This window comes from Antechinus flavipes, chromosome 2 (genome assembly GCF_016432865.1).
Source record: "Antechinus flavipes isolate AdamAnt ecotype Samford, QLD, Australia chromosome 2, AdamAnt_v2, whole genome shotgun sequence".
Taxonomy (NCBI): Eukaryota; Metazoa; Chordata; class Mammalia; order Dasyuromorphia; family Dasyuridae; genus Antechinus; species Antechinus flavipes.
The window spans coordinates 207,557,724-207,580,894 of record NC_067399.1 but is presented as its reverse complement, the minus strand read 5'-3'; the positions used below and the strand labels follow the sequence as shown (position 1 = coordinate 207,580,894).

At 32.7% G+C, this 23,171-nt stretch overlaps 1 protein-coding gene across 5 annotated transcripts in view; it reads right to left on the bottom strand.

Annotated features, from left to right (window-relative positions):
- Positions 1 to 23,171, bottom strand: part of SPAST (spastin) — an 87,620-nt gene continuing 64,449 nt past the window's right edge. For 4 of the 5 annotated variants that reach the window (XM_051976123.1, XM_051976124.1, XM_051976120.1 and 1 more), the window contains 8 exons: positions 20,442 to 20,517; positions 15,782 to 15,873; positions 15,537 to 15,616; positions 12,366 to 12,408; positions 6,876 to 6,955; positions 3,776 to 3,846; positions 2,444 to 2,484; positions 1 to 1,534 (listed from right to left, as the gene is read on the bottom strand). In XM_051976123.1, coding sequence (XP_051832083.1) covers positions 1,412 to 1,534; positions 2,444 to 2,484; positions 3,776 to 3,846; positions 6,876 to 6,955; positions 12,366 to 12,408; positions 15,537 to 15,616; positions 15,782 to 15,873; positions 20,442 to 20,517 — 606 coding nt within the window. In that variant the 3' untranslated portion in view covers positions 1 to 1,411. The remainder of the gene's footprint in view (positions 1,535 to 2,443; positions 2,485 to 3,775; positions 3,847 to 6,875; positions 6,956 to 12,365; positions 12,409 to 15,536; positions 15,617 to 15,781; positions 15,874 to 20,441; positions 20,518 to 23,171) is intronic. The other variant, XM_051976125.1, reaches the window with a different exon arrangement.

Genomic DNA, 23,171 nt, shown 5'->3' with positions numbered 1-23,171 from the left:
TACTTCTTACTACAAATTTATTCTCTCCAGTTGTAACAATAGCATATAAGCACCACAGATAATGCTGTAAACAAAATTTTAACAAGTAAACTAAGGGCAAATATCCATTTCCCTTTATTACAATATTTAATAGATGATGATTTAAGAGTTTCTATTTACTACAATTTCATTTTCATAATTAAAAATTCAGGCATATTTATACAAACAAGAACAGTTACATATATTTTTAAAAAAGCAGATTAGCTGGGTCTAAGACTTTTAGCATACAAAGTGAGCACATGAAACCTATAAAATGTTACTGTATGCAATGTATAAAAAAATCCAATAACCTCTTATTTTAAAGCTTGGTTCAATAGATTAATCCCTAGTAAGAATTAAGGATGGTAGTTTTGCTGGCTTATAAGTATTCCTGTAAACAGTCTGAAAGAAGCAAAAAATTAGAAATGTTTAAGTTAATAACTTATCCCCTTTTTTCCTCCTCCTAAACCAGTGTAACAGTAGTTAATATTGGCTCTTTAAAAAAAAAAAAAAAAAAAAAAACCAATTCCAGGAGAAAACAAATTAGGACCAAGGAAAAGCACAGTTTTTGATTCTTTACAAATATACTAAAAGGAAAAAAAAAATTATTGTACTCCAAATGTGAACTGGGCTATAAGATATGTAAAAAATTAAATTACTACTTAGTTTTGCTGGAATTTTGCCACTTTCAAACTGATCATCTGGTAGCAATATAACAGGAAAAAATGTAAGGGGGGAAAAAGTCCCGAGTGCTTAATAATATATTTACAGATTTATGCAACTAAAAAAACCTCTATTATTGAGAATGCTTTTTCCTGTTCTTGTTGCATAAGGAAAAAGTTCATTTGGCACACTGGATTGAATTTTGAAAAATAAATTAAACTTACAGCATTTGGCATTCTAATTAGATGTTATAGTTAAGACAACTGTCGGATAAGGGAATGAAAAAAGTATGCTATGAGGAAAAAAGTGAGAAGACACAGGACCAAAGGGGCCTATGCCTTTTACTATTTGTGTCTCCGGAATACTTTCATCTGTAACAACATATACAAATTATTATTCACACCATGATTAAACTGCTAGAAGATCTTAATCACTTTTTATTGTGCTCTAATTTACAGTACCCAGCAAAGAAACCCTGACTATAAAGGCAAAGATGCCTTAAACAGCAAAAGTACTCTATTCACATTGTATGTTTTTATTCAAATTTGCTTTCTGGTTCAGTTTCAAGTTTAGTGCACAAATAGTTGTGAGAATCTGTAAGATCCCATAAACTCAAGCCGAATTTCAGCAGTTTAAACCAGCTGCTTTCCCAAATGTTTTTTTTTTTTTTTTTTTTTTTTTGTCCCTTGGCAGGTAAACATAATCTCCTCAGTTTCACACAAGTACTTCTTTAAACTGTTGTATCTCCAAAGTCCTTGTTCCAACGGATGTATGCTTCTAGGGTTTGGGGGCTCACACTACGCTTTATCTTTTTCAAGGATTCAGTGAAATCAGACAATCGAATATTTCTCATCTGTATTTCAAAGAATAAGAACAAAACATTTTTATAAATACATAAAGAATTATCAAATATTTTCTTTAGCATGCCCACCCAAACCTAAAATTTTCATTTTGTCCATTAATATTAGAGAGAGAGATATATTTAATTTTATATACCACATTCTTCAAAATATTATATAAAATATTTTATTAACACTAATGTTCTAACCACACAAAGGGAACTTACTACATAAAACTAATTCTGAATTGTTATGTTTCTTATAATGAAGATACATCTTAAAGCAAAGCTAAAGTATTTTTGTGCAAATCCATAATTTTAAAGATCATTTTGAATAAAGTCAGCATGAACATCTGAAAAATATGGGAGGCTGCATGGCAGATGGAAAGGATTCTAGATTTGGAGTCTGTAATTCTTAACTTCAAATTTCCTTGTATTACCTACTTCAGAAGGATTCCAAAAGAAAAATAATTGTAAATTCATGTAAAGAGCTTCATAATCAAGTAATATAGCTTCCTAAATATAATTATTTTATATTTAATTTTTTAAAATGAAAGCCTCATGCAAAAGAATAAAATCTGAAAGAACCCTATCTTTATTACTTCAGTGCTTCAAAAAATTTCTCCTGTGTGGGGTTTTCTTCTATCAAAACAGACCTCAGCATCTCTTTGCTTTAGTAAGCTGTTTACTTAAAGCTGCAGTAACAGGAAATAAAAACAAAGACAATTGCCAGTGGCCATGGGAACACTCTGGACTATGCTGATACTGATACTCTGATTTTACAAGTCTTGTATAAAAAGATTCTAGGAGAATTCCAAAGTCAAAGCAAATTTTACCTTACTTGATAAAATGCTAGAATAAAATAATTCAGATAAGCCATTTGATTTTTTTTTTAATTTTAAAGGGAATGATAAAGCAGTATACCTCACTGGCAGACATATTCTTCACTTGTTCTGGTTTCAGTTCTACAAAATATAAACAATTTTTTTTTGTAAGAAATGCAACTAGCATATCTATTGCATAATAAAATATAAATATATATTGAGAAGACGCATTACAATTTTACCAATACATAAAATCCCTTGAAATGCTGAAAAAAATAATTCCTTTCCTGAATATCTTTGAGGTACCCAGTTATTATGCACACTGCTAAAGAGTGATGGATTGTTCTTTCTCTCCCTTTTATTAATTTTGGAGAGCACAATGTCACTCATATGGAAGATCTTCAAATATTATTCTGATTTGTTTCAAAATAGCAGAAAACATCTTTGTAAATAATCTTGGTTCTACTGTGACAAGGTTTGAGTTGAATTTTAAGATAGAATTCTTTAAAATATCCATAAATCTGAAAGTTTTCTCAAAGTTGTCAGCCTCTCTTCTCTTCAAGAGTCATCAAAAGTTCAATGGCAAGACAAAAATCAAGATGACTGTTGATGGCCCAGGATGCAGCAAATAACCTTGGTGTCTTTGATGTATGAACAAGCTCTAACCTCTTCACAGCACCTGCTTCAGTTACCTTTATGGCCATTTGAACAAATTATTCTCATCTATTCATTCTAACAGGGAAAATCTTCCCTCTCTGGGGACTTACAAATACTAATGAAATTTTAAGGCCATTCCCTAAAACCTATCCATAAATTTACCAGGATAAAGAAATTCATTCATTCCTGATTTTGAGAATAAAAGCTGTGATTCAAATAGAAAACTTTCTACATTATGACCAAAATATCCAGAAAATATTAGTAGAGGTGGCAATAAGGAGTAGGAGATTTCCTCTTGACATCTATATAATGAATGATTAATATTAATCAAATATGGAACAGTCCCTGCCAACAAGAAACTTACATTCTAAAGAAAGATATAGAACACATAGGATTATCCTGGATGAAAAATTAAGTCAGCACATCAAAAAGACAGCAACCAGAAAAATGTGATTATATCTCTCCCAATCTAGAAAATGAAGAAAGAAGAATCCTTTGTTTCTTTTTAGTAGTGAAATGTTCATATTAATGTTTTATTCTTTTATAGGCTCTTTTAGTTTTTCAATTTAAAAACCAGCTGCTGCTTAGAAACTATACCACATTTTCTACTCATGGCAATGTCATCTCTCAGAATGATCTTTGTAAGCAAAAAAAGTCTATTACTGGAAAGTTCCTGTTTTAAATGCTTTTGGTGCCCATCACCTTTGAACATTTTACAAGGTGAATTTCAAAAGACAGAATAAAACAGATAGAAATGTCATACATGTTGCCTTACCTCGTATGGGACCCAGGGCCGCATCTTTTGCAAGTGCTGTTAAATCACTTCCTGAGTATCCTTCAGTCATTCTTGGAGAAAGGAAAAGTAAAACACCAAAACACTTATACCAATGAAAATATTAAATCTCAATGATGACAAATTTGGCACACTCTATGGATAGCTGTTTACATGGCATGATCATATGGTTCACCTGCCAAAAAAAAAAAATCTTCCCACATTGGTTTGAAGCTTCTCTGTTTACTTTAGGTTAAAGTATCTCTTCTACATTCAAAAAGGTCCTACAATATATGTTTACTGGGAAGGGCAAAATCTTTAAACCACTAGAATTCATTACCACATTAACAGATCTATTATTAACATAGATTAACTACTATTCTAGACAAAAAAGACTTAGGGAGAAAAACACAGCTCAGATCAGGAATGTGGAGAGAGAAAAAAAGTTTGTTATAAGAAGCTTTAAAGAAAAATAACAGGGTAACTAGATCAATAAAGCACTTTTGCTATATGACAAAAAGTGTTATGGTGAATATTAATTAACAGTATACTTTATCAAAAGGAGAGAATAATTTCAATTTGTCACAATATTACATTAACTCTTTATCTATGATTATAAATAGGGGTAGCTAGATGGAGAAATGAATAGAACACAGGTCCTGAAGGTAGGAGAACCCCAGTTCAAATCCAGTTTCAAATATTTAACACTTCCTAGCTCTGTGTCCTTGGGCAAGTCACTTAACTCAATTGACTCACCAGGGGGAAAAAAAAAGACTACAACTGAAAAGCAATGATCGCTTACTTAGTTGTCACCCCTTTTAGACTGAGAAATTTTAAGTAATCTCAGATATTTAGGTATATAAAATAGGTATACAAATCAAACATTTACTGATAATAAATCACATTCTGTGACCCCTACATTTAATTACATGACCCCATATGGAATTGCAATTCACATTTTAGCAAGCTTTGTTCTAGAGTAAGGAAGAACCCATTACTTCCAAAGTCGGACCATTTATTTACTACTTTTTTGGGGGGGGAGGGGGAGAAGAAGAAAGAGTTTTATTAATGCCTTTTGTCTGTGTTACAGTCTTTTTTTTTTGGAAATACTCTTACTTTTTAGTTTCTCTGCCCACACTACTACCACTTAACCTTCTCTTATAACAAAAACAGAGAAAGAAACATAAAACATCTCTTATTGAAAGTGCATCTGACAGTAAAAAGATTCTGCCCCTAGGAATTCCTCAGCCTTCTGTCATGAGTGGGAAGGAATTTCATGTTTTCTGGGAATAGTACCAATTTTTTGAGTTACTCAGAATTGAGTCTTTTCAATTCGTAATTATGTAGTAATTATGTATATTGTTCTTTTAATTTTGCTTATTTCATTCAACACTAGCTGATACAAATTTCTCATCTTCATATGCTATTTCAAAGATTAAGTCTACTTTAAATCTACTCATTGTACCTTCTAGTTCTGTACTTGTGCCAAGTAGAATAAATCAAATTCCTTTTTTAATGGCAGCCCCTCAAATACTTGATATCTTGATGATACTATATCATCTTTCTGACAGTTCCTTCAATCAATGCTCCTCTGTAATAGCTCTTGATTTGACTTGCTAAAGAAATTCTTAACTTAATAATCTTTCTAAAAGTCCTACTTAGGACTGAACATAATATTTCAAATATAGTCTAAACAAAGTAGAATACAGAAGATCACTATTAATGTAGCCTAAAACATACATGAGCATTTTGTGCTTTCATATCCATAACTCAAACTGAGTTATCAGTTCAATAAAACTTTTAGTTATTTTTCAAAAGAAATGATAGTTACTTTATACCTCTACATATTATACTTGAGTCCAAACAAATGATATTCACAAGTATGTTTTAAATAATTTCTATTAAATAAACTTAACAGATTTAACCATCTTTTTAGCCTACTAAGCTCTGTTTGGGTGCTATGACATTCAAAGTGTCTGCTCCCACCTTTGTGTCATTTGCTCATCTCACAAGAAATCAATTATTCCTTTCTCCAAGTCACTATAGAAATATTGAATACTATAGTTATGAATAGCTCCTTACAGCATCTATTATACCTTTTTCCAACTTGACAATCATTCTACAAGTTCTGAATTAACATCCATTAGTTTCAGTCACTAAATAAGCATTTCTTAAGCACCTACTATATATCAAGTACCATGCTAAGGATTAAGGATACAAAAAAAAGCAAAAATATCAAAATGTCCTTGTTCTAAAGAAGTTAGCCTAACTGGAGAGACTATATGAAAATAAGCATATACAAATAAGATCTAGATAGGATAAACTACAGGCAAATTAACAAAGGGAAACACTAACAGTAAGAGTGGGTTAGGCTAGTTGAAGATGATAAAATTTTATCTGGGACTTGAAGGAAGACAGGAAAGCCAGAAGGCTTAGATGAGGAGGAAGAGAATGTTGGAGGGTAGCCAATAAAAATGCATGAAGACATGAAGTATCATATTCAAGGAATATGAATCAAGAAGCCAATGTCACAGATCACAGGGTATATAGGAATGCATATGGTATAAGACTAGAAAAGTAGGAAAAAAAGCCAAATTATGGAAAACTTGCTGCCAGTTAGAGAATTTTCAATATAAACCTGGAGAGGACAGTTAGTGGAGTCTGCTGAATAAAAGGCTGACATGATAAGAACTAGGAGTCAAGAAGACCAATTTGACAAGTGAATGAAGAATGGAAAGGAGTAGGCAGAATCTCAAAGTAGGGAAGTAAACCAGAAGATTATTGCAGATATAAAGAGATGAAGGCCTATAGCAGGGTAGTGACACTATTTGTGGAGAGAGGGACATAGGAAGGAGAGAGGGGGAAAGATGAGGGACAAGAAAAGGGGAGGGGAGAGAAAGAGAGAAGAAATAATAAGAACTGAGCAATTTAGATTCACTATTATAAGGTCATACAAAACATTCCTTTTGAGAAGACAAATATTTAGGTAGAGATTTTATATTATTTAGAAATATGCATCTTCTTATGATAAAACTTATTTTAAATCAAACAGAAAACCACTTCTTCACAAAAATGCTTAAGTAATCCAAATAGAATTACTCACCTAGCTAGCTGAGCTAGCTCTTTTTGGGTCAATGGACTTCCTTGTTTGCTTAATAGATTTTTTAGTAAAAGCAGTCTAGTCTGAAAAGTGAGGGAAAAAAAAGTACAAGTCACAAAAACCATCAGCTTAAAATAATTCTAAGAAACAAATATTTCTAGTCAAATGATTTTCAGGTTTATATATATAACCCTACTCTCTCTCTTGAGCTCCATTCCCATATCGCCAACTGTTTACTGGGCATTTTGACTTGGATACCTCATTAGATATTTTAAATTCAACATGTTCAAAATAGACTATTATTTTTCCTCCAAAACCTTCCTCTTTTCCCTACTCCCCTATTACTGTTGAAGGCACCAATGGAGCAATCAACAAATACTTATTAAGTATTTCCTATGTGACAGGCACTGTACTAAGCACGAGGAAAATCAAAGAGACAGAAAAAAAAAAAGGTCCCTGTCTTCAAATACCTTACAATCTAATATGGAAAACAACATGCCAACAAATATAAAGCAAGCTATATACAGGATAACTAGAAAACAGTAAACCAAAGGAAGACATTAGAATTAAGAGGGACTGGGGAAAACTTTTTGTAGAAGGTGAGATTTTGGTTTGAACTTTAAAAAACCAGGGAGTTCAGAAGACTGAGTGGAGAAGGAGAGTATTCCAGGCACAGGGTATAGCTAGAGAACATGTCTAGAGCCAAGAGATGAAAGGTTCTATTCCTGAAACAACGAGGAGGCAAGTGTCACTGGATCAAAGAGAATCTATCAGAGAGTAAGATATAAGAACACTGGAAAGGTAGGTGGGGGACAGGGTTATGAAAGGCTCTGAATGCTAAAAAAAGGATTTTGAATTTGATCTTGGAAACAATAGGAAGCCACTGGAGTTTACTGAGTAGAGTGACATGACTGGATCTAAGCTTTGGGAAAACCACTTTAGAGACTGAAAGATGATGGACTGGAGTGGGGAAAGACTTGATATTGGCAGACCCATTAGGTGAGGAGGGCCTGAACTAGAATGATAGCAGCATCAGAGGTGAAAGGGGAGTATATTTGAGACAGTTGCAAAGGTGATATTCACAGTCTTCTCAGCAACAGATTCTGTGTGTGCGTGTGTGTGTGTGTGTGTGTCCAGGATGACTCCTAAGGTATGAGCCTGACAGACTGGGAGGACAATATTGCCCTCTACAATAATACAATACAATAAAGAAGGTAGAGGGGAGGGTTTGGAGGAAAAGTTGAGCTCTGTTTTGGACATAATGAGTTTAAGATATCTATTGGACATCCATTTTGAGATCTCAGGAAGACAATTGTAGATGTGAGACTGGAGATCAGCAAAGGGAAAGGTAGATGTCAAAATCGTCAGCATAAAGATGATAATTAAATCCATGGGAGGAGATTAAGAAAAAATCTTAGAGGACACTTATAGGTACAAAATATAATCTGGTTGAAGTTCTAGCAAAAGAGACAGAGGAGTGAGCAGAAAAGTAGAAAGGAACCAGGAGAAGGGGATATTCAAAAAAATCCAGAAAAAAGATACAATCTTGGAAAAAAGAATGATCAACAGATCAAAGGCTTCAGAGAAGTCAAGGAGAATAATGACTGAAGAAAAGGCCAATGGATCTGGCAATTCAAAAGTAATTATTAACTTTGAAGAGAGTAGTTTTCATGAACAGTAAAATCAGAAACCAGACTGTATGAGATAAGGAGATTAAGAGGAAAGAGAAAATGGAGGCACCTATTATTGAAGGTCTTTTTGAGGAGTTTAACTATAAAGGACAGAAGAGATATGATAACAGAGGTGGAAGGTTCATTGTTTTTCAGGACAGGAAAGACATGGCTATTTGTAGGCAGTAGGAAATGAGCCAGTAGACAGGAAGAGACTGAAAATAAGCCACAGACAGTAAGGGAAATATGTTAACAATGATCAATTGTAAGAGTTGGCTCCTCTGATCAAGAGGAGCTTCTTAAATTGTGATTTGTGACCCCATCTGGAGGTCTCCTAATTGAATGTGGGGATTGCAAAATTATCATTTCTTATCAGTAAAAGTTTGATTTGTATACTTATTTTATATATCTATCTATCCAGGATCATGTAAAAATTTCTCAGGCAAAAAGAAGTTGAGAGTGAAAAAGTTTAAGAAGCTCTAATCAAGACAATGGTACAATTCCAAAGGATCCATGATGAAAAATGTTATCAACCTCCAGAGAGAGAACTGATGGACTATGATTGCAGAATGAAGTATACTTTTTCTTTTGTGTGTATATGTTTTCTTTTACAACATAGCTAATAAGGAAATATATTTTGCATGACTTCATATGTATAATTAATATATTGGGGAGGAAAAGATAAGGATGGAGAGAATTTGGAACTCAAATTTTAAAAAGTTATAATTTTTAAAAAATGTAATTGGGAAACATTTAATGAAATAAAAATACATTATAAAAGAAAAACAAAGAAATGAAATAGTGGGAATAATTGAGGAGATAATCTATTAGAAAAGATGGGATAGAATGAGACAGAATAGGTAGAGGGATTAGCCTTGGTAAGGAATAAGGCTACCACATCATGTTAGACAGGAATGAAAGAGAAGATAATAGTTGAAGGCCTCAGAGTGACAAGAGATGAGCAAGAAGGAATTTATGGTGAATGCTCTCAATTTTTTTCTACAGAATATGGGACAAAGTTCTCAGCTAAGCGAGTGGGGGAGGAGAGTCATGGGAGGTTTGAGGAATGAAAAGATCTGGAATAACCACTATGCTGTGGAAAGAAGGACAGTGAATTGATAAGGCAGTATAATAAGGCTATCCAGCAGCAATGAGGGCCCATTTGAGGTCATGTAACATAAATTTTAGAGAATCTAATTAGAATGGCTGCATTATATTCTCCACCTTCATTTAGCAGGACTGAAAGTGGTGCATGGTGGCAGTGGTCCAAGGCTAAGGTTGGTTGGACATAATTGGCAATATGACAAAGAAAGTTAGGGATTCAAGAAAGGAGGATAATAAAGAATTGAAATGGGGAGGAGGAGAGAAGAGAGTGGCTGGTGCAAGGGAGATAGTCTGAAAAAGAATTGAGGGATCAAGGGACTGAAGACCATAATTCAAATCAAGAATAGGGTTATGTTAAGATAAGCCTAGCAACCTTGTTGTCATCTGCAATTTCTCCCTCAAACTGATGTCATATAGCCAATCTACCACCAAATGTTGCCAACTGTAACTTCAAAACATCTCTCCTATACATCCACTTCTCTCCATTCTCTACCCTTATACAGAACCTTATCTTTTGCTTGATGTACTATAACAGCCTTGTCTCTTGTCTTTATTCTCTCCAATCTAACCTCCACTCAGTTACCACAGTGATCTTCTTAGTGATCTTCCAAAGGTCTGACTATGTCATCATCTTCTTATTCAATATATTCCAGTGGCTCCCTATTATCTTTGGGATCAAATGTAGAATACTATGTTTGGGCTTTAAAGGCCTTCCCAACCTGGCCCTTTCCTAAATTTCTAGTCTTCTTACATTAGATTTTCCTCCTGTACCATCCAATCCACCTATGCTAGACTACTTGCTGATCCTGGAACATGAAACTCTTATCTCCAATCTCTAGTCTCCTTGCTTTTGCTCTGGATAGCCCCAATATCTGAAGTGTTCTCTCAGCTCACTTCTTTGTCTTCATTTCCATGGATCCTTTCCATGAGTCCTTCAGGATTCAGCTCAAATTCCACTTTCACAAAGGGTCTTTCCTTTCCCCTCACCTCCCATCCACCTTCTTCAGCAAAAGCCTTTCTCCTATAATTTTGTCTTCCATTTGTTCTGCACATATATACATATATGTGCAGAACAAATGGAAGACAAATCTGAATATAAAGAAAGAGATAGTTCTTGCCCTCAATTAGCTTGCAAGCTTAATAGCTTGCAAAGCTAGACAAAACACATATATAAGTAATACAAATTAAAATATAAATGGAAAAGGAAGTATAGGACAGAGAGATCACATCCAAACATAGAATGTATGGATGAGGACCAGAGAATCATCTTTCAGGAGAGTATGCCCAAGGCTGAACTTGAAAGAAGGCAAAGATTAGAAAGGTAGGGATAAAGGATGGAAAGGCTTCCAGGTGTTGGGTATCAGATGGGAAAAGAAAAAAAAAAAAAAGAATGATGATTAAAAATGACAGGCATTCACGTAAAGCTTTAAGACTTGCAAAGTGTTTTTTACATACATTTTTGTCATTTGATTGTAACAACTATGTGAGGCAGGTGCTAATATAATCCCTATATTACAGTTGAGGAAATCAAGCAACAGAGACTGGCTTGTCTAAGGTCACATAGTTAGGAAATATCGTGAATCTTGAGATATGAAATATCTTGGACCTGACTCCAAGTTCATCATAGAATAGTTTAAATGGAACACAGAATTGGTAAGTGGAGTAGTATAATGTAAGTAAAGAAAAGCAACACAGGTTGAAACTTGGTTATAAAAGCACTTGAATTCAAAGTCAAGGCATTAAAGTACTGAAGGTTTTTGAACATGAAAGTGATATGATCTGAGTAGGAAATAAAGAAAATCAAAGTAAGTCAAACAGCTATTATAACAGACAAGTTAGAATTAGGATGGTCAAGTAAAAAGGAAGAGGTAGACTTGAAAGTTATTAAAAGAATGGTAGAAAACTTGGAAAATGATAGAAGCAGAGAATAGGTGGTGGTAAGAAAGGTGGGAAGAAAGGGGAGAGAGAAAAAAAAGCCAAAGATGATTGTAATTTCGAGGCTAGGTGACTGGCAGGACAATGTTATCAATAAAAATGGAGACATGGAGTAATGAAAAGGAAGGGGGGGTAAGGTCAGTTTCAGATATGTAGTTGAATTTGAGATATTCTTAAGAAGTCCAAGTACAGATATTTAAATTGCAGTTGAAAATGTTAAATAGAATTTGGAAAAGTTTGGGGCTAGAAGTAAAAGATATGGGAATTATTCTCAAAGTTAACTGAAACCATGAAAGTGAATGAGGTTACCAAAAAAAAAAAAAAAAAAAAGAGAGAGAGACCAAATTAAAGTAGAGTCTATTTAAGTGTTATATTTGTAAAAAAAAAAATTCATATTTGACATTCTCCATGAAATCTCTGAATACCCAGGCAACATATGATCCCTACTTCCTCTTACCTTTGTGCCTTTATGGCACAAGAAACCATTCTTATGATATAAACTATTGCATTTAATTATCTACTCATAATGAGATAAGTTCTCCTACCAGAATGTAAAATCCTTGAATATAAAAACTTTCTTACTCATTCTTATTCATTTTATTCTTTTGACAAAACATAATCATGTACTTTACTTACCAAACACTTAGATATTAAATTAAAAATTCCCTCCTTTCTCAAAAGTATCTCTTAACTTCTGCAATAGCATAATAATTAAATTGAAACTAAGTAACCTATTTGTTTTTCTTTTTTAAAGAGGCACTTGCAAGTAAAAGTATATACTTACCTCCTCATTTGGTAAAGACACATACACTCGTTTGATGAAACGCCTAAAAAAAAGTTTTAACCAATTAAGAAAAATTTGAATTTAAAATGTTAAATTCACCTAAAAATAAAGTGTAAATTCAAGATATTTTAGAGAAGTGTTGAAGAAGGTTCTATAGAAAAATTATTGTATATAATTTCGAAAGACTTGGGGACACTGACCAAACATAATCCCAGAGTCCTGATGATGAAAGGTGTTACCCAGTGACATATAGTGTGATGAATTCAGAGTACAGTCTGAAGCACATTATTTTTTCAAACTTGGCCAGTGTGGGAATTTGTTTTGCTTTAATATATAGTTTTATAATAGATTTTGTTTTCCTTGCCTTCTCTAAGGGTGATGGAAGGGGTAAGGGAGTGAGAAAAAAAGAAAGCAAACCTGAAAATAAAATTGATTTTTAAAAAATAAAAAATCTTTTAAACAGGTGCTTTTTTATACATCATTCACTGTTTAAATTTAATTTATCTACCTCACTTACTACGATCATAAAATAATAGGTGGAACTTTTACAAGAGTCAAAAACTGTGAATAAAATGGGTCCCTAAAGCAGAATGGCTGAACTATAACATATGAGTCTAATGGATTATTCTTGCACTGTATTAAATGACAAATGTAAAGGAACTGAAAGAAGCATGAGAAAAGTTATATGACAATAAAATTGGCAAAACTAGAAAAAGTATAAACAATGACCATAATGATATAGATTAAAAACAACAATGAAAGACAAACAAAATGATTAATTGTAATGGATTACAGGTCAGGTAATAGGTGAGGGGCTATGAATGTTGAAGGTTGCAAATACTTGCAACAAGTTTGTTTTTATTTTGCATAACTTTTTCATTGTTGTAAGAGATGTTCAATGGGTAGGAGTTTCTGGAAAGGACTGTGGTATTAGAACAAAAGGCACAAATGGCAGCTTTAAAAGCTATCAGGTAGTACTGATCTCTTTTTGGTGATAGTAAAGACAGCAACATGCTGTCTTTACTATAAAAAAGAAATTAATAAATTCAAAAGATATATTAAGCTTATAAGTAATTATAATTTGTAACTGAATCAAAATATATTTATGAGACATATTCAAAAATTGGGTTTCCATAAGATGTTCCAAATTTCAAGGTAATGTAGGATAATAAACACTATTGACCAATCAGCTTTCAGAAGAAGGAACTAACCTAACTATAAAGTCCTGAAAAAGGGGGCTGGGCTAGAAATTGGCTTAAACTGGCTAGGTCAATGACTGGGAAAAGCCTTTTTTTCATTGTGTTTGCTTAATAGTTTCACTGCATATTATGTGACACACCTCAAAGGTTGAGCTAGCTGCCATTTTTAAACATGGGATGTTATGACTAGGGAGGAGGAACATGTCTAAGCAACAAGAAGGGCTCTGGCCAACCAGAATTCTGAAGGGAGGAGTAGGACGAATTCTGGAGTATAAAAGGTACTTTTCTTTCTGTATCAAGTGTGTGAATTCATATGGAGTTTTTACACACACTTCTGCAGGAGTAAATTAAAAGTTTAAACTGTGTTATTTATCCTGAGGTTGTTCATTTATTGCACCCTTCTGGAGATTCAGAATTTTATAACAATATGGGAACTCATCCCAGATGGTATCATCGGATTGGGGTTGACCACACTCCTGTAGAACAAAGTGAATACCCCTTCCAAGTTTGTGGCTTTGTTGTTTGGGCACTTGTCTACTCCATAAAGAAGGAGATCCAACAAAAATTCAACATTTCAAAAGGGTGAGTCAGAATTAGCAAATGATAAGAAATTATAAAAAAGTGGTAAGAAAATGATGAAAAGAGGAGTCAATTAGTCTGGATTAACTAAGCTCAACTAAATACACTTAGAGATGGAGGAGGAATTCAAAGGTACCTAAGATAGGGAAGGGACTGGAGGAGTCTTTCCAGGCAAAGTTCCCTAAAGTAGTTCAATGGGGAAGGGTGTGACAGTAATGGATAAGGATGTTTGGGCAGAAAAAACCCTAAAATAAGGGATTTGAGATATAAAAGCCTTTTCTCTCTCTTCTATTTTTTTTTTGGGGGGGGGAGGGAGGACGACACTAAAGGATAACAGAAGAGTCATGAGTTATAGAATAAGCTGTTTTCATTCCTAAAAATCCACCCTTGGGATGTCTCTTCAGACATTGAGAATTATTTGGCAAAAGGAATGCTTGGTCCTGGAACTAGGAAAAATTACCTGAGAAAGGATCTTTAAATTATAATACATCTTACTTTATAAGTATTTTAATTGTATTTATCTTGTCATTTTGTCTGTCCACACCTCTGTGTTTGCAGAATGTCTGAGAGCAAGATTCTGTTATCTTGAAAGACTTTAAATTCAGCCAGAAAGAAAAACTTTTAAGAGGCACAGCTAGGAAGAACATTGGGAAAGATTTATTAACATTCCTCACTATCACCTTAAAAGGGGAAAAACTTGACTTCTTTCCTGTGAATCCAGCATTGGCCAAGTTGGGTCTATAGAAATAAAGTTAATTAAAATTGTATAACTGCTAAAAACATTTTTGGTAGATTCTAGGGGATGGGATTTGAGATGGTACGTGGCAATTAGTCTAAGGTACCATTCTGTGGAATTTATTTTTAAGGATTATTATTTCTAAGGAAATTCTATAGGATATATAAGTATGTTCTTGAGCTTGAATCTTGAATTTTGAGTTTGAATATAATATAGCAAATCAGTATATATGTTCACATAATTCCCATTTCCCTCCATCTATATTTTAATACAGAAGAAAAAAAAATGAGGGTAAAGGTACTAATTCTCAATTAGAAAAGAAAATGTGGCTTTAGGTTTGAAAAAAAAATTTTATTATGCTCATCTGCTAGTTAAGTAGTCCTTATGACTAACTTAAGAGAAGTTAAGCATTTGTGTGAAACATTGTGTTAAAAAAAAAAAAAAAACGTTAGCAATGTTTGGTCTACCTTCAAAAAGTTGATATAATTGATAATCAAAGAGGATAAAGGAAAAATCACAAGAGAAAAAAATAATTATCAACTCCTCATAATTAATGGATAGAAAATCAGGAGGAAGAAGAGAAGGCAAATGAGGGGAAAGTAAAATTAAAGTGTAATGTAGCTTTTAAAAATACAGAAAAGACAAACAAATATTTACCTAAGAACAGCCTCATCAAGCTCTTGTGGCCTATTAGTTGCACCCATTACAAGGACTCTGTCATCTCCAGCAGACTGTACCTATGAGATGAATCAAAAGAAATTTTTTTAAAGGTTTAAAATTATATAAAAGAATACATATTAATAATAAGATACTACACACAAAAATTATATTTGGAATTTTGGTTATTTAGGATGAAAATCTTTATGTCAAAACAAATAATAAAGATCACAAGGAACACTTACACCATCAAATTCTATTAAAAACTCAGTTTTTAAACGTCTACTAGCATCATGTTCTCCTTCTCTTCTTTCACATAAAAGACTATCAACTTCATCTGAAAAAGACAAAGATGATACCATTATTAATGACTAATCTATCCAAATCATTTATAATTATTTCTATGAAGTTTATTTCTTATTTTAAGAGCTAAATGTTGAAAGTTATTAACAGAGGGAAACCAATTTAAAATCATCATGTAGTCTTTAACATGACTATGAACTTTTCCATTGTGAATGATATTTGCTGATGAATATCCTTTTTCCTCCACAAAAGTCTTATTCCAATGTGCTCTAGGAGCAAGAGAAATATCGGGGCTTTTTAAAGACTTAATTCAATATAGTTTATCATCTATTGCCACAAGAACTCTTGTTAGTTCTACCATGCTGAAAACATTTGAAGTAACAAAATAGGTCTGCTTTTTAAAAAATGTTTTATTGATACAATTTTTATATCTGTTTTCCAATGACTAGTTAAAAATGAATTCACTGGCTATATCAATGTATGAAACAAAAAAATACCAAAATAGCCTTCAAATCTACTATTGCAGCTATGGTGACAGTGGTGGGAAATGATGAAAAGAGTGCATAAATCAAATAATTAAAATATCTTATAACAAAAAAGTTCTAAGACAACATTAATTTAGCTGTTGATACTTTAAATGTGAGGTTGTTGATTTCTGACTGGGTGTCCATTGAACTGAAACTGGTAACATTGAAAAGAGTCATATAAATATTGGGATTTTCATTATAAAATCAAAAGATATATGTTCATTCCTGAAAGACTGTTCATAAGTTCTTTAAGAAGAAGGTTTTCACTACACACCTGTCAGATTGGCTAGAATGACAGGGAAAGATAATGTGGAATGTTGTAGCAGATGTGGGAAAACAGGGACACTAATACATTGTTGGTGGAATTGTGAATACATCCAACCATTCTGGAGAGCAATTTGGAACTATGCTCCAAAAGTTATCAAACTGTGCATACCCTTTGATCCAGCAATGTTACTACTGGGCTTATATCCCAAAGAAATCTTAAAGAAGGGAAAGGGACCTGTATGTGCAAGAATGTTTGTGGCAGCCCTCTTTGTAGTGGCCAGAAACTGGAAACTGAGTAGATGCCCATCAATTGGAGAATGGCTGAATAAACCGTGTTATATGAATATTATGGAATATTATTGTTCAGTAAGAAACAGAATGATTTCAGAAAGGCCTGGAGAGACTTACACAAACTGAAGCTGAGTGAAATGAGCAGGACCAGGAGATCATTATATACTTCAACAACGATACTATATGATGATCAATTCTGATAGATCTGGCCATCTTCAGCAATGAGATGAACCAAATCGGTTCTAATGAAGTAGTAATGAACTGAACCAGCTACACCCAGCAAAAGAACTCTGGGAGATGACTAAGAACCATTACATTGAATTCCCAATCCCTATATTTTTGCCCGCCTGCATTTTTTTTATTTCCTTCACAAGCTAATTGTACAATATTTCAGAGTCTGATTCTTTTTACAGCAAAATAACAGTTTGGACACGTATACTTATTTTGTATTTAATTTATACTTTAATATACTTAACATGTACTAGTCATCCTGCCATCTAGGGGATGGGGTGGGGGGAAGGCGGGGGAAAATTGGAACAAAAGGTTTGGCAATTGTCAATGCTGTAAAATTACCCATGCATATAACTTGTAAATAAAAAGCTACTAAAAATTTTAAAAAGAGGAGGTTTTATGATACCTACAAAAGCTAAAAGAAACATAATTTCAAAGGATATTTCATCATCCTGCACTATAAAACATGAGGACCATTTTGCAAAAGCATCACCAGACACACTGGCAATTTATATGATAACAAATGATACAATGGTAGAGTAATTTATAGAAAACTTATTAAATATTTCCTAAAATAAATCAAAGTATACTTTAATACTGAGGAGTCTTCAATGCAAAGATAACTGTAGGAAAGGATAGTGAAAAATATGATTCCATTATCTTGAAAGATATAGCAAAGGCCAAAAGCTCATTTTTCTATTCAGAAAATCACATGCCTGTAAATTATTAATATATTCTTCAAGAAGAGAATCATGAGACTCTGGGCATGGTAAAGGCTGAATGTCATCATAAAAAAAAATGAAACTTTCCAAACTTCAATAAGTAAAAAATGACTGATTACTACTAATCTATATGCAGAGATCACTGACTTGTTAAGTTATAAAGGTCAAAATCCAATAAATTTAGAAAAATAAAAATGAGAAAAAATGCTATAATATGTTAATATTTTGAATCTGATCTACTTAACTAAACCTTTAATGCATAAAAATGGAAATAAATAGACAAAGACAGACACAATTACCATTTCCAAAGTAAGTTTAATCAAAATAAGTCAATTGCCACAAGGAGGAAACTATGAATGGCAGACATTTAAATTTAAATATCCATAATTTGAAAAACACACATAATTCCAGCTATCAGTGATTATTGAGAGAATGAAGCTGATTGATCTCTGAAGTTTGAGATTTTTGAGGTACACTGGAATATGCCCATCAGGTATCTTCACTAAACTGAGTATTAACATGATGAATTCTGGAGTATGTGTGGGATGAAAGGAGAGCCAAAAATTATCCTAAAAAGGGTGAACTGGTTCAGATCAAAAATGAAGTATGTCAAAATTCCCATTTTAATCAGTAGGGAGACTGAGCCTATGAGAGAGATGGAGAGACAGAATAACAGAAAAGAAAGGAAAGGACAAAGAATGAAAAAAGGAAGGAGGAGGTAAAGAATTACATAATTTTTATAACAAAAACGGTGACAATTTAGAAGCTAAAATCATGATGCCTAATATAATTAATGAGACTATAGAAATGGCACTAAAGAAAAGAGAAGGAAAACTAAGAGACAACCTTAAGGGCACTGAAAGATCAATTCTGTAAGGAATCTGAAAGGGGGGAAAAAAATCAAATCTGTTATTAAAAGAAAAGAAAAGAAAAAGAGAACTAGATTATCAGTAATGACCAATCTGTCTATTCTTGCAACTCCACAATATCTTTATGAGAACTTACACACACAAAAGACATTCTTGATGAAGAACTAAGAAGAGAAGGTAGATTACAAATTATATTCTGTGACATGTCAATTTTTTTTAGTCAAACAGTTGACTGAAAAGTATCAAGCCTAAAAGAACCGTGCTTGTTGAATGAAAACATCATCTACTCTGGCAGAGGAATTCTTAAAGGTTTCTTTCATCAAGATATCTCCCAATCATATATTAAGATCATACAAAGTTTCTTGAAAGATGCAACAATAAGATTAAGTATTGACAATCCTCTGATTATTAATATAAAGTGAGGCATAAAACAGGGAGACATATGCTCACCAAAGATGTTTGTCACTGTCATGGAGGATGTCCAGTACAAAGTCCAAATGGAAGAGTGATTCCCTATAGATGAGGTCCTCCAGATGCTCCTGTTTGTGGATGATATACTGGAGGGTGCATCAAACCCCATAACACTGCAGAGCAGCCAAAATGAAATCCATAATCACTCAAAAGAGTTTGGCCTAACTATCCATGCAAGAAATACAAAGTAGATGAAGAATTCATATTGACCAGGCTACAATATACAGTCATTTGGATTATCTAAAGAGCATGTCACATATTTTAACTAGCAAACATGGTAGATGGACAATGAATTGGACTCCAAATTGAAAAGGAGAAAGGATGGGCAAGATGCCTACAGTACTCTTAATTACTACAAATTTCCTCCTCTCATCCCTTTTAAAATGATTATCTTTCTAGTAATTTTCCACTGAGGAATCAAAATTCTAAGTCAAGGTTAATTGTAAGGTGTGTGATGGTAAACTTACTGCAGCACATTATCAGTGATACACTATGAACTCAAAGCTATGTAAAGTCTAACAAAGAGATTTCTGAATAGAAAAAATGGTTGACCTGTTATAAGTTACTTATAGATGGATAGCCTACATGCTTCATGGGCATGCATATAAAATCAAAAGATCTAGTTGGAGCTCCTCAGCATATGGGGTGAGTCTTTTGTAGAAAATTTATGGAAAGGCATGAATAAGAGTCAAGCAGAAAGCAAGAGTTTTTGATAGGGTGCTATGTGTACCCATAGCCATGATAGCACATATTTAAGTTCTGAAAGAATAAGAGCTGGACACTTCCAATAAATTTGGGATGGAAAATGCTAATTGCATTCAGTGAGAACTATGGAGACTGAATATGGATTGAAGCATAATATTTTCATCTTTTTTGTTTGTTTGCTTTTTTCTTTCTAGTGATTTTTTTCCCCCCTTTTGGTCTGATTTATCTTGCACAATTTGAGAAATATAGAAATATGTTCAAAAGGATCACACATATTTAACCTATATCAGATTATTTGCTGTCTTGGGGATAAGAGAGATAAGAAATAGAAGGAGAAAAATTTATAACACAAAGTTTTACAAGAATGAATGTTGAAAACTACCTTTACATGTATTTGGAAAAATAAAACACTATTGAAAATAAATAAATTAATAGAGTAAAAAAAAAGCATAAGAGCTCTATCATATTTGAAGAAAGGGAATTGCTAAATGCTATTTATCAGGAAAACTTAAGTCTTACCTATGAAAATTATAGAAGGTTGAAGTTCTCTAGCCACGGCAAAAAGAGCTCTTACCAATTTTTCTCCTTCACCTACCTAAAAACAAAGTATTAAACATTTTGTTATACATTTTGCCTCAAAATCATTCCCTCTCTTAATATTTCTAAGATTGCAATTTTAGGGCAAATAGACCTGATTTTTTCCTTTGTTTCAATATAAATTTAAGGAGCAGAGGAAGAAGGAAACATCAAGATTTAATTCAAATTTGAAAATTAAAAACAAAAAAGAATAAACTTTTGTTTTCTATCCTTTGTGAACAAAAAAAATTTGAGATGGTGAGCAAAGAATAGATGAGTATATAAGAATTAGTGGATTTTATACATATATATATACATATACATATATATATATGTATATGTATATATACAGGTTGTTTTTTTTTTTTTTTTTTTTTTTTTTGGGGGGGGGGAAGGATGAAAGAGAACACATTTCCCAAAGAATAATACCTGTGAAAAATTTGGAGGCAGTATCATAAACACTAACAGTAGACAATAAATTTCAGATAGCCTGAGCCACTTTGGCCTCTCTTATGAAAACATTCCTATATTGCCAAATTCAGTCAACTTAGACCTTGTTCAGATGCCTTAATAATGCTTATGGAGCCTTGGCATATAGACAAGCCTAGCTGGAAATATGTTTCTGTGATACATTTCCTTCCTTATCTTAACATCAAAAGAACTTATTTGGTCAAAATTTGGTTATTTGGTCAAAGAGACTTGACTCAAAGTTATAGATATTCAATCTTTGTACAAAACTGCTTTGATGATTGTTTTACTTTATATATTTCATGCAGTAGCTAAGTTCTAATAAGGTAACAACTACTTAAAAAAAAACTATTCTAAATGATTTTTTAAAATCTAGCATGCTACATCTTACAGCTCCTTCATTTTAAACATGTAAACTGTGCTAATCAAAACACTTCCAAATTTTTAACAGTTTTCAGATCTTTTTCTAAAAGCATTTTCTTTTGGACCTGCTATTCTTTCTTTAATGAAGGAAATACTTCTAGTTTACTTCTAGTTATTACAAGTTCATGAATGGTAATTTTTAAATTGGTACATTTTAAAATATAAATTTGCAAGTTAACATTTGTTCTGCATATACAAAATTATCCATATTTACCATAGTAAGAAAAGATATGTGACAAATATTTGTAAAAGATTTAAGAGATTTCACTTGCTCACAAACTTATCAACATTCAATATTCAAATGCTCGTTAAAAAAAAGGCTAATATAATCTTGGACTATGTTAACAAAAATATATAATTTGTACAATGTGAAATAATATAAATTATACATTTTAGAACTGGAAGGCACATTAAAAAACACTAATTCAACCCTTTCATTTTACAAATGAGAAAAGTGAAGTCCAGAGTTTCCAAAGTTTTTCAGTTCTTCTGTATCTATGCTGCTCCCACATTTGCAATAAAATGTTTAGTTCTATCAGTTTTTTAAAAAAGTATTGAGTTGTATTCTCAGAGGTTGGGAAACAAATATAATGAAAAAGGTCTAGGCCCTTTGATTTTTAAGGAACAGTTAAAGAAACTGGGCATATTTAGCTTTGAAAATAGTCTAAGGGCAATTATGGTGTATTTCATCAAAAGGTACTACCTAGAAGAGAGTACAGTCTTATTTTGTGCTGCTTTTGAAGGATGAATAAAGAGTTAGAAAGACGCATATATGAACTGAACCAGCTACACCCAGTGAAAGAATTCTGGGAGATCACTAAGAACCATTACATCAAATTCCCAATCTCTATATTTTTGCCTGCCTGCATTTTTGATTTCCTTTACAGGCTAACTGTACAATATTTTGGAGTCCGATTCTTTTTGTACAGCAAAATAATAGTTTGGACATGTATACTTATTTTGTATTTAATTTATACTCTATTTAATTAAACATGTATTGGTCAAACTGCCACCTAGGGGAGGGGATGAGGGGAAGGAGGAGAAAAATTGGAACAAAAGGTTTGGCAATTGTCAATGCTGTAAAATTACCCATGCATATAACTTGTAAATAAAAAGCTATGAAATTAAAAAAAAAAAAAAGATGCATATATCTGAATTCAATATAAAGAAAAGCTTTATAATAACTAATAGTCCAATAATTGAATAGGCTAACATGCTATCCTTAGAGTTTTCTCAAGGGCATTTAAACCAAGACTAGGAAGCCATTTGAATATGACATTAAATTGGTTAACTTCAAAAGTCTTTGGTACCCTAATAGACATTTGTCCAACTGAATTTGTAGGATAATTTTTAGAAAGTACTAGTGGACTAGAAGATACAAATCCACTATCAGCAAACGATTTTAGTTCATCTGCTTTAAGAATTCATTTCACTTACCATGACTACAAAACTTATATGCATACTTTCATCAAAGAAATCTACAATCAAAACCACATTAACATCTAGAACAACCATAACATTGTATGACTTCAGGGAAAGCTGAAAGGCTTTCTTCCTCAGAATTATCTGATCCCCTGACCTGCCATCTATAGCTAAAATTCCACCATTTTCTGTGGCTTACCATTTTAACTTACATTAAAATCCAAGTTATCTCTGGGAAAACTAATATAGTACACATCATCATTTACATATCTAAGTATAAATGAAATTAAAGTTTTTATATCAAGAAAGTATAACCTTACTATAAATTTTATTTCTCCTTTTTTGCAAAAACTTAATTAA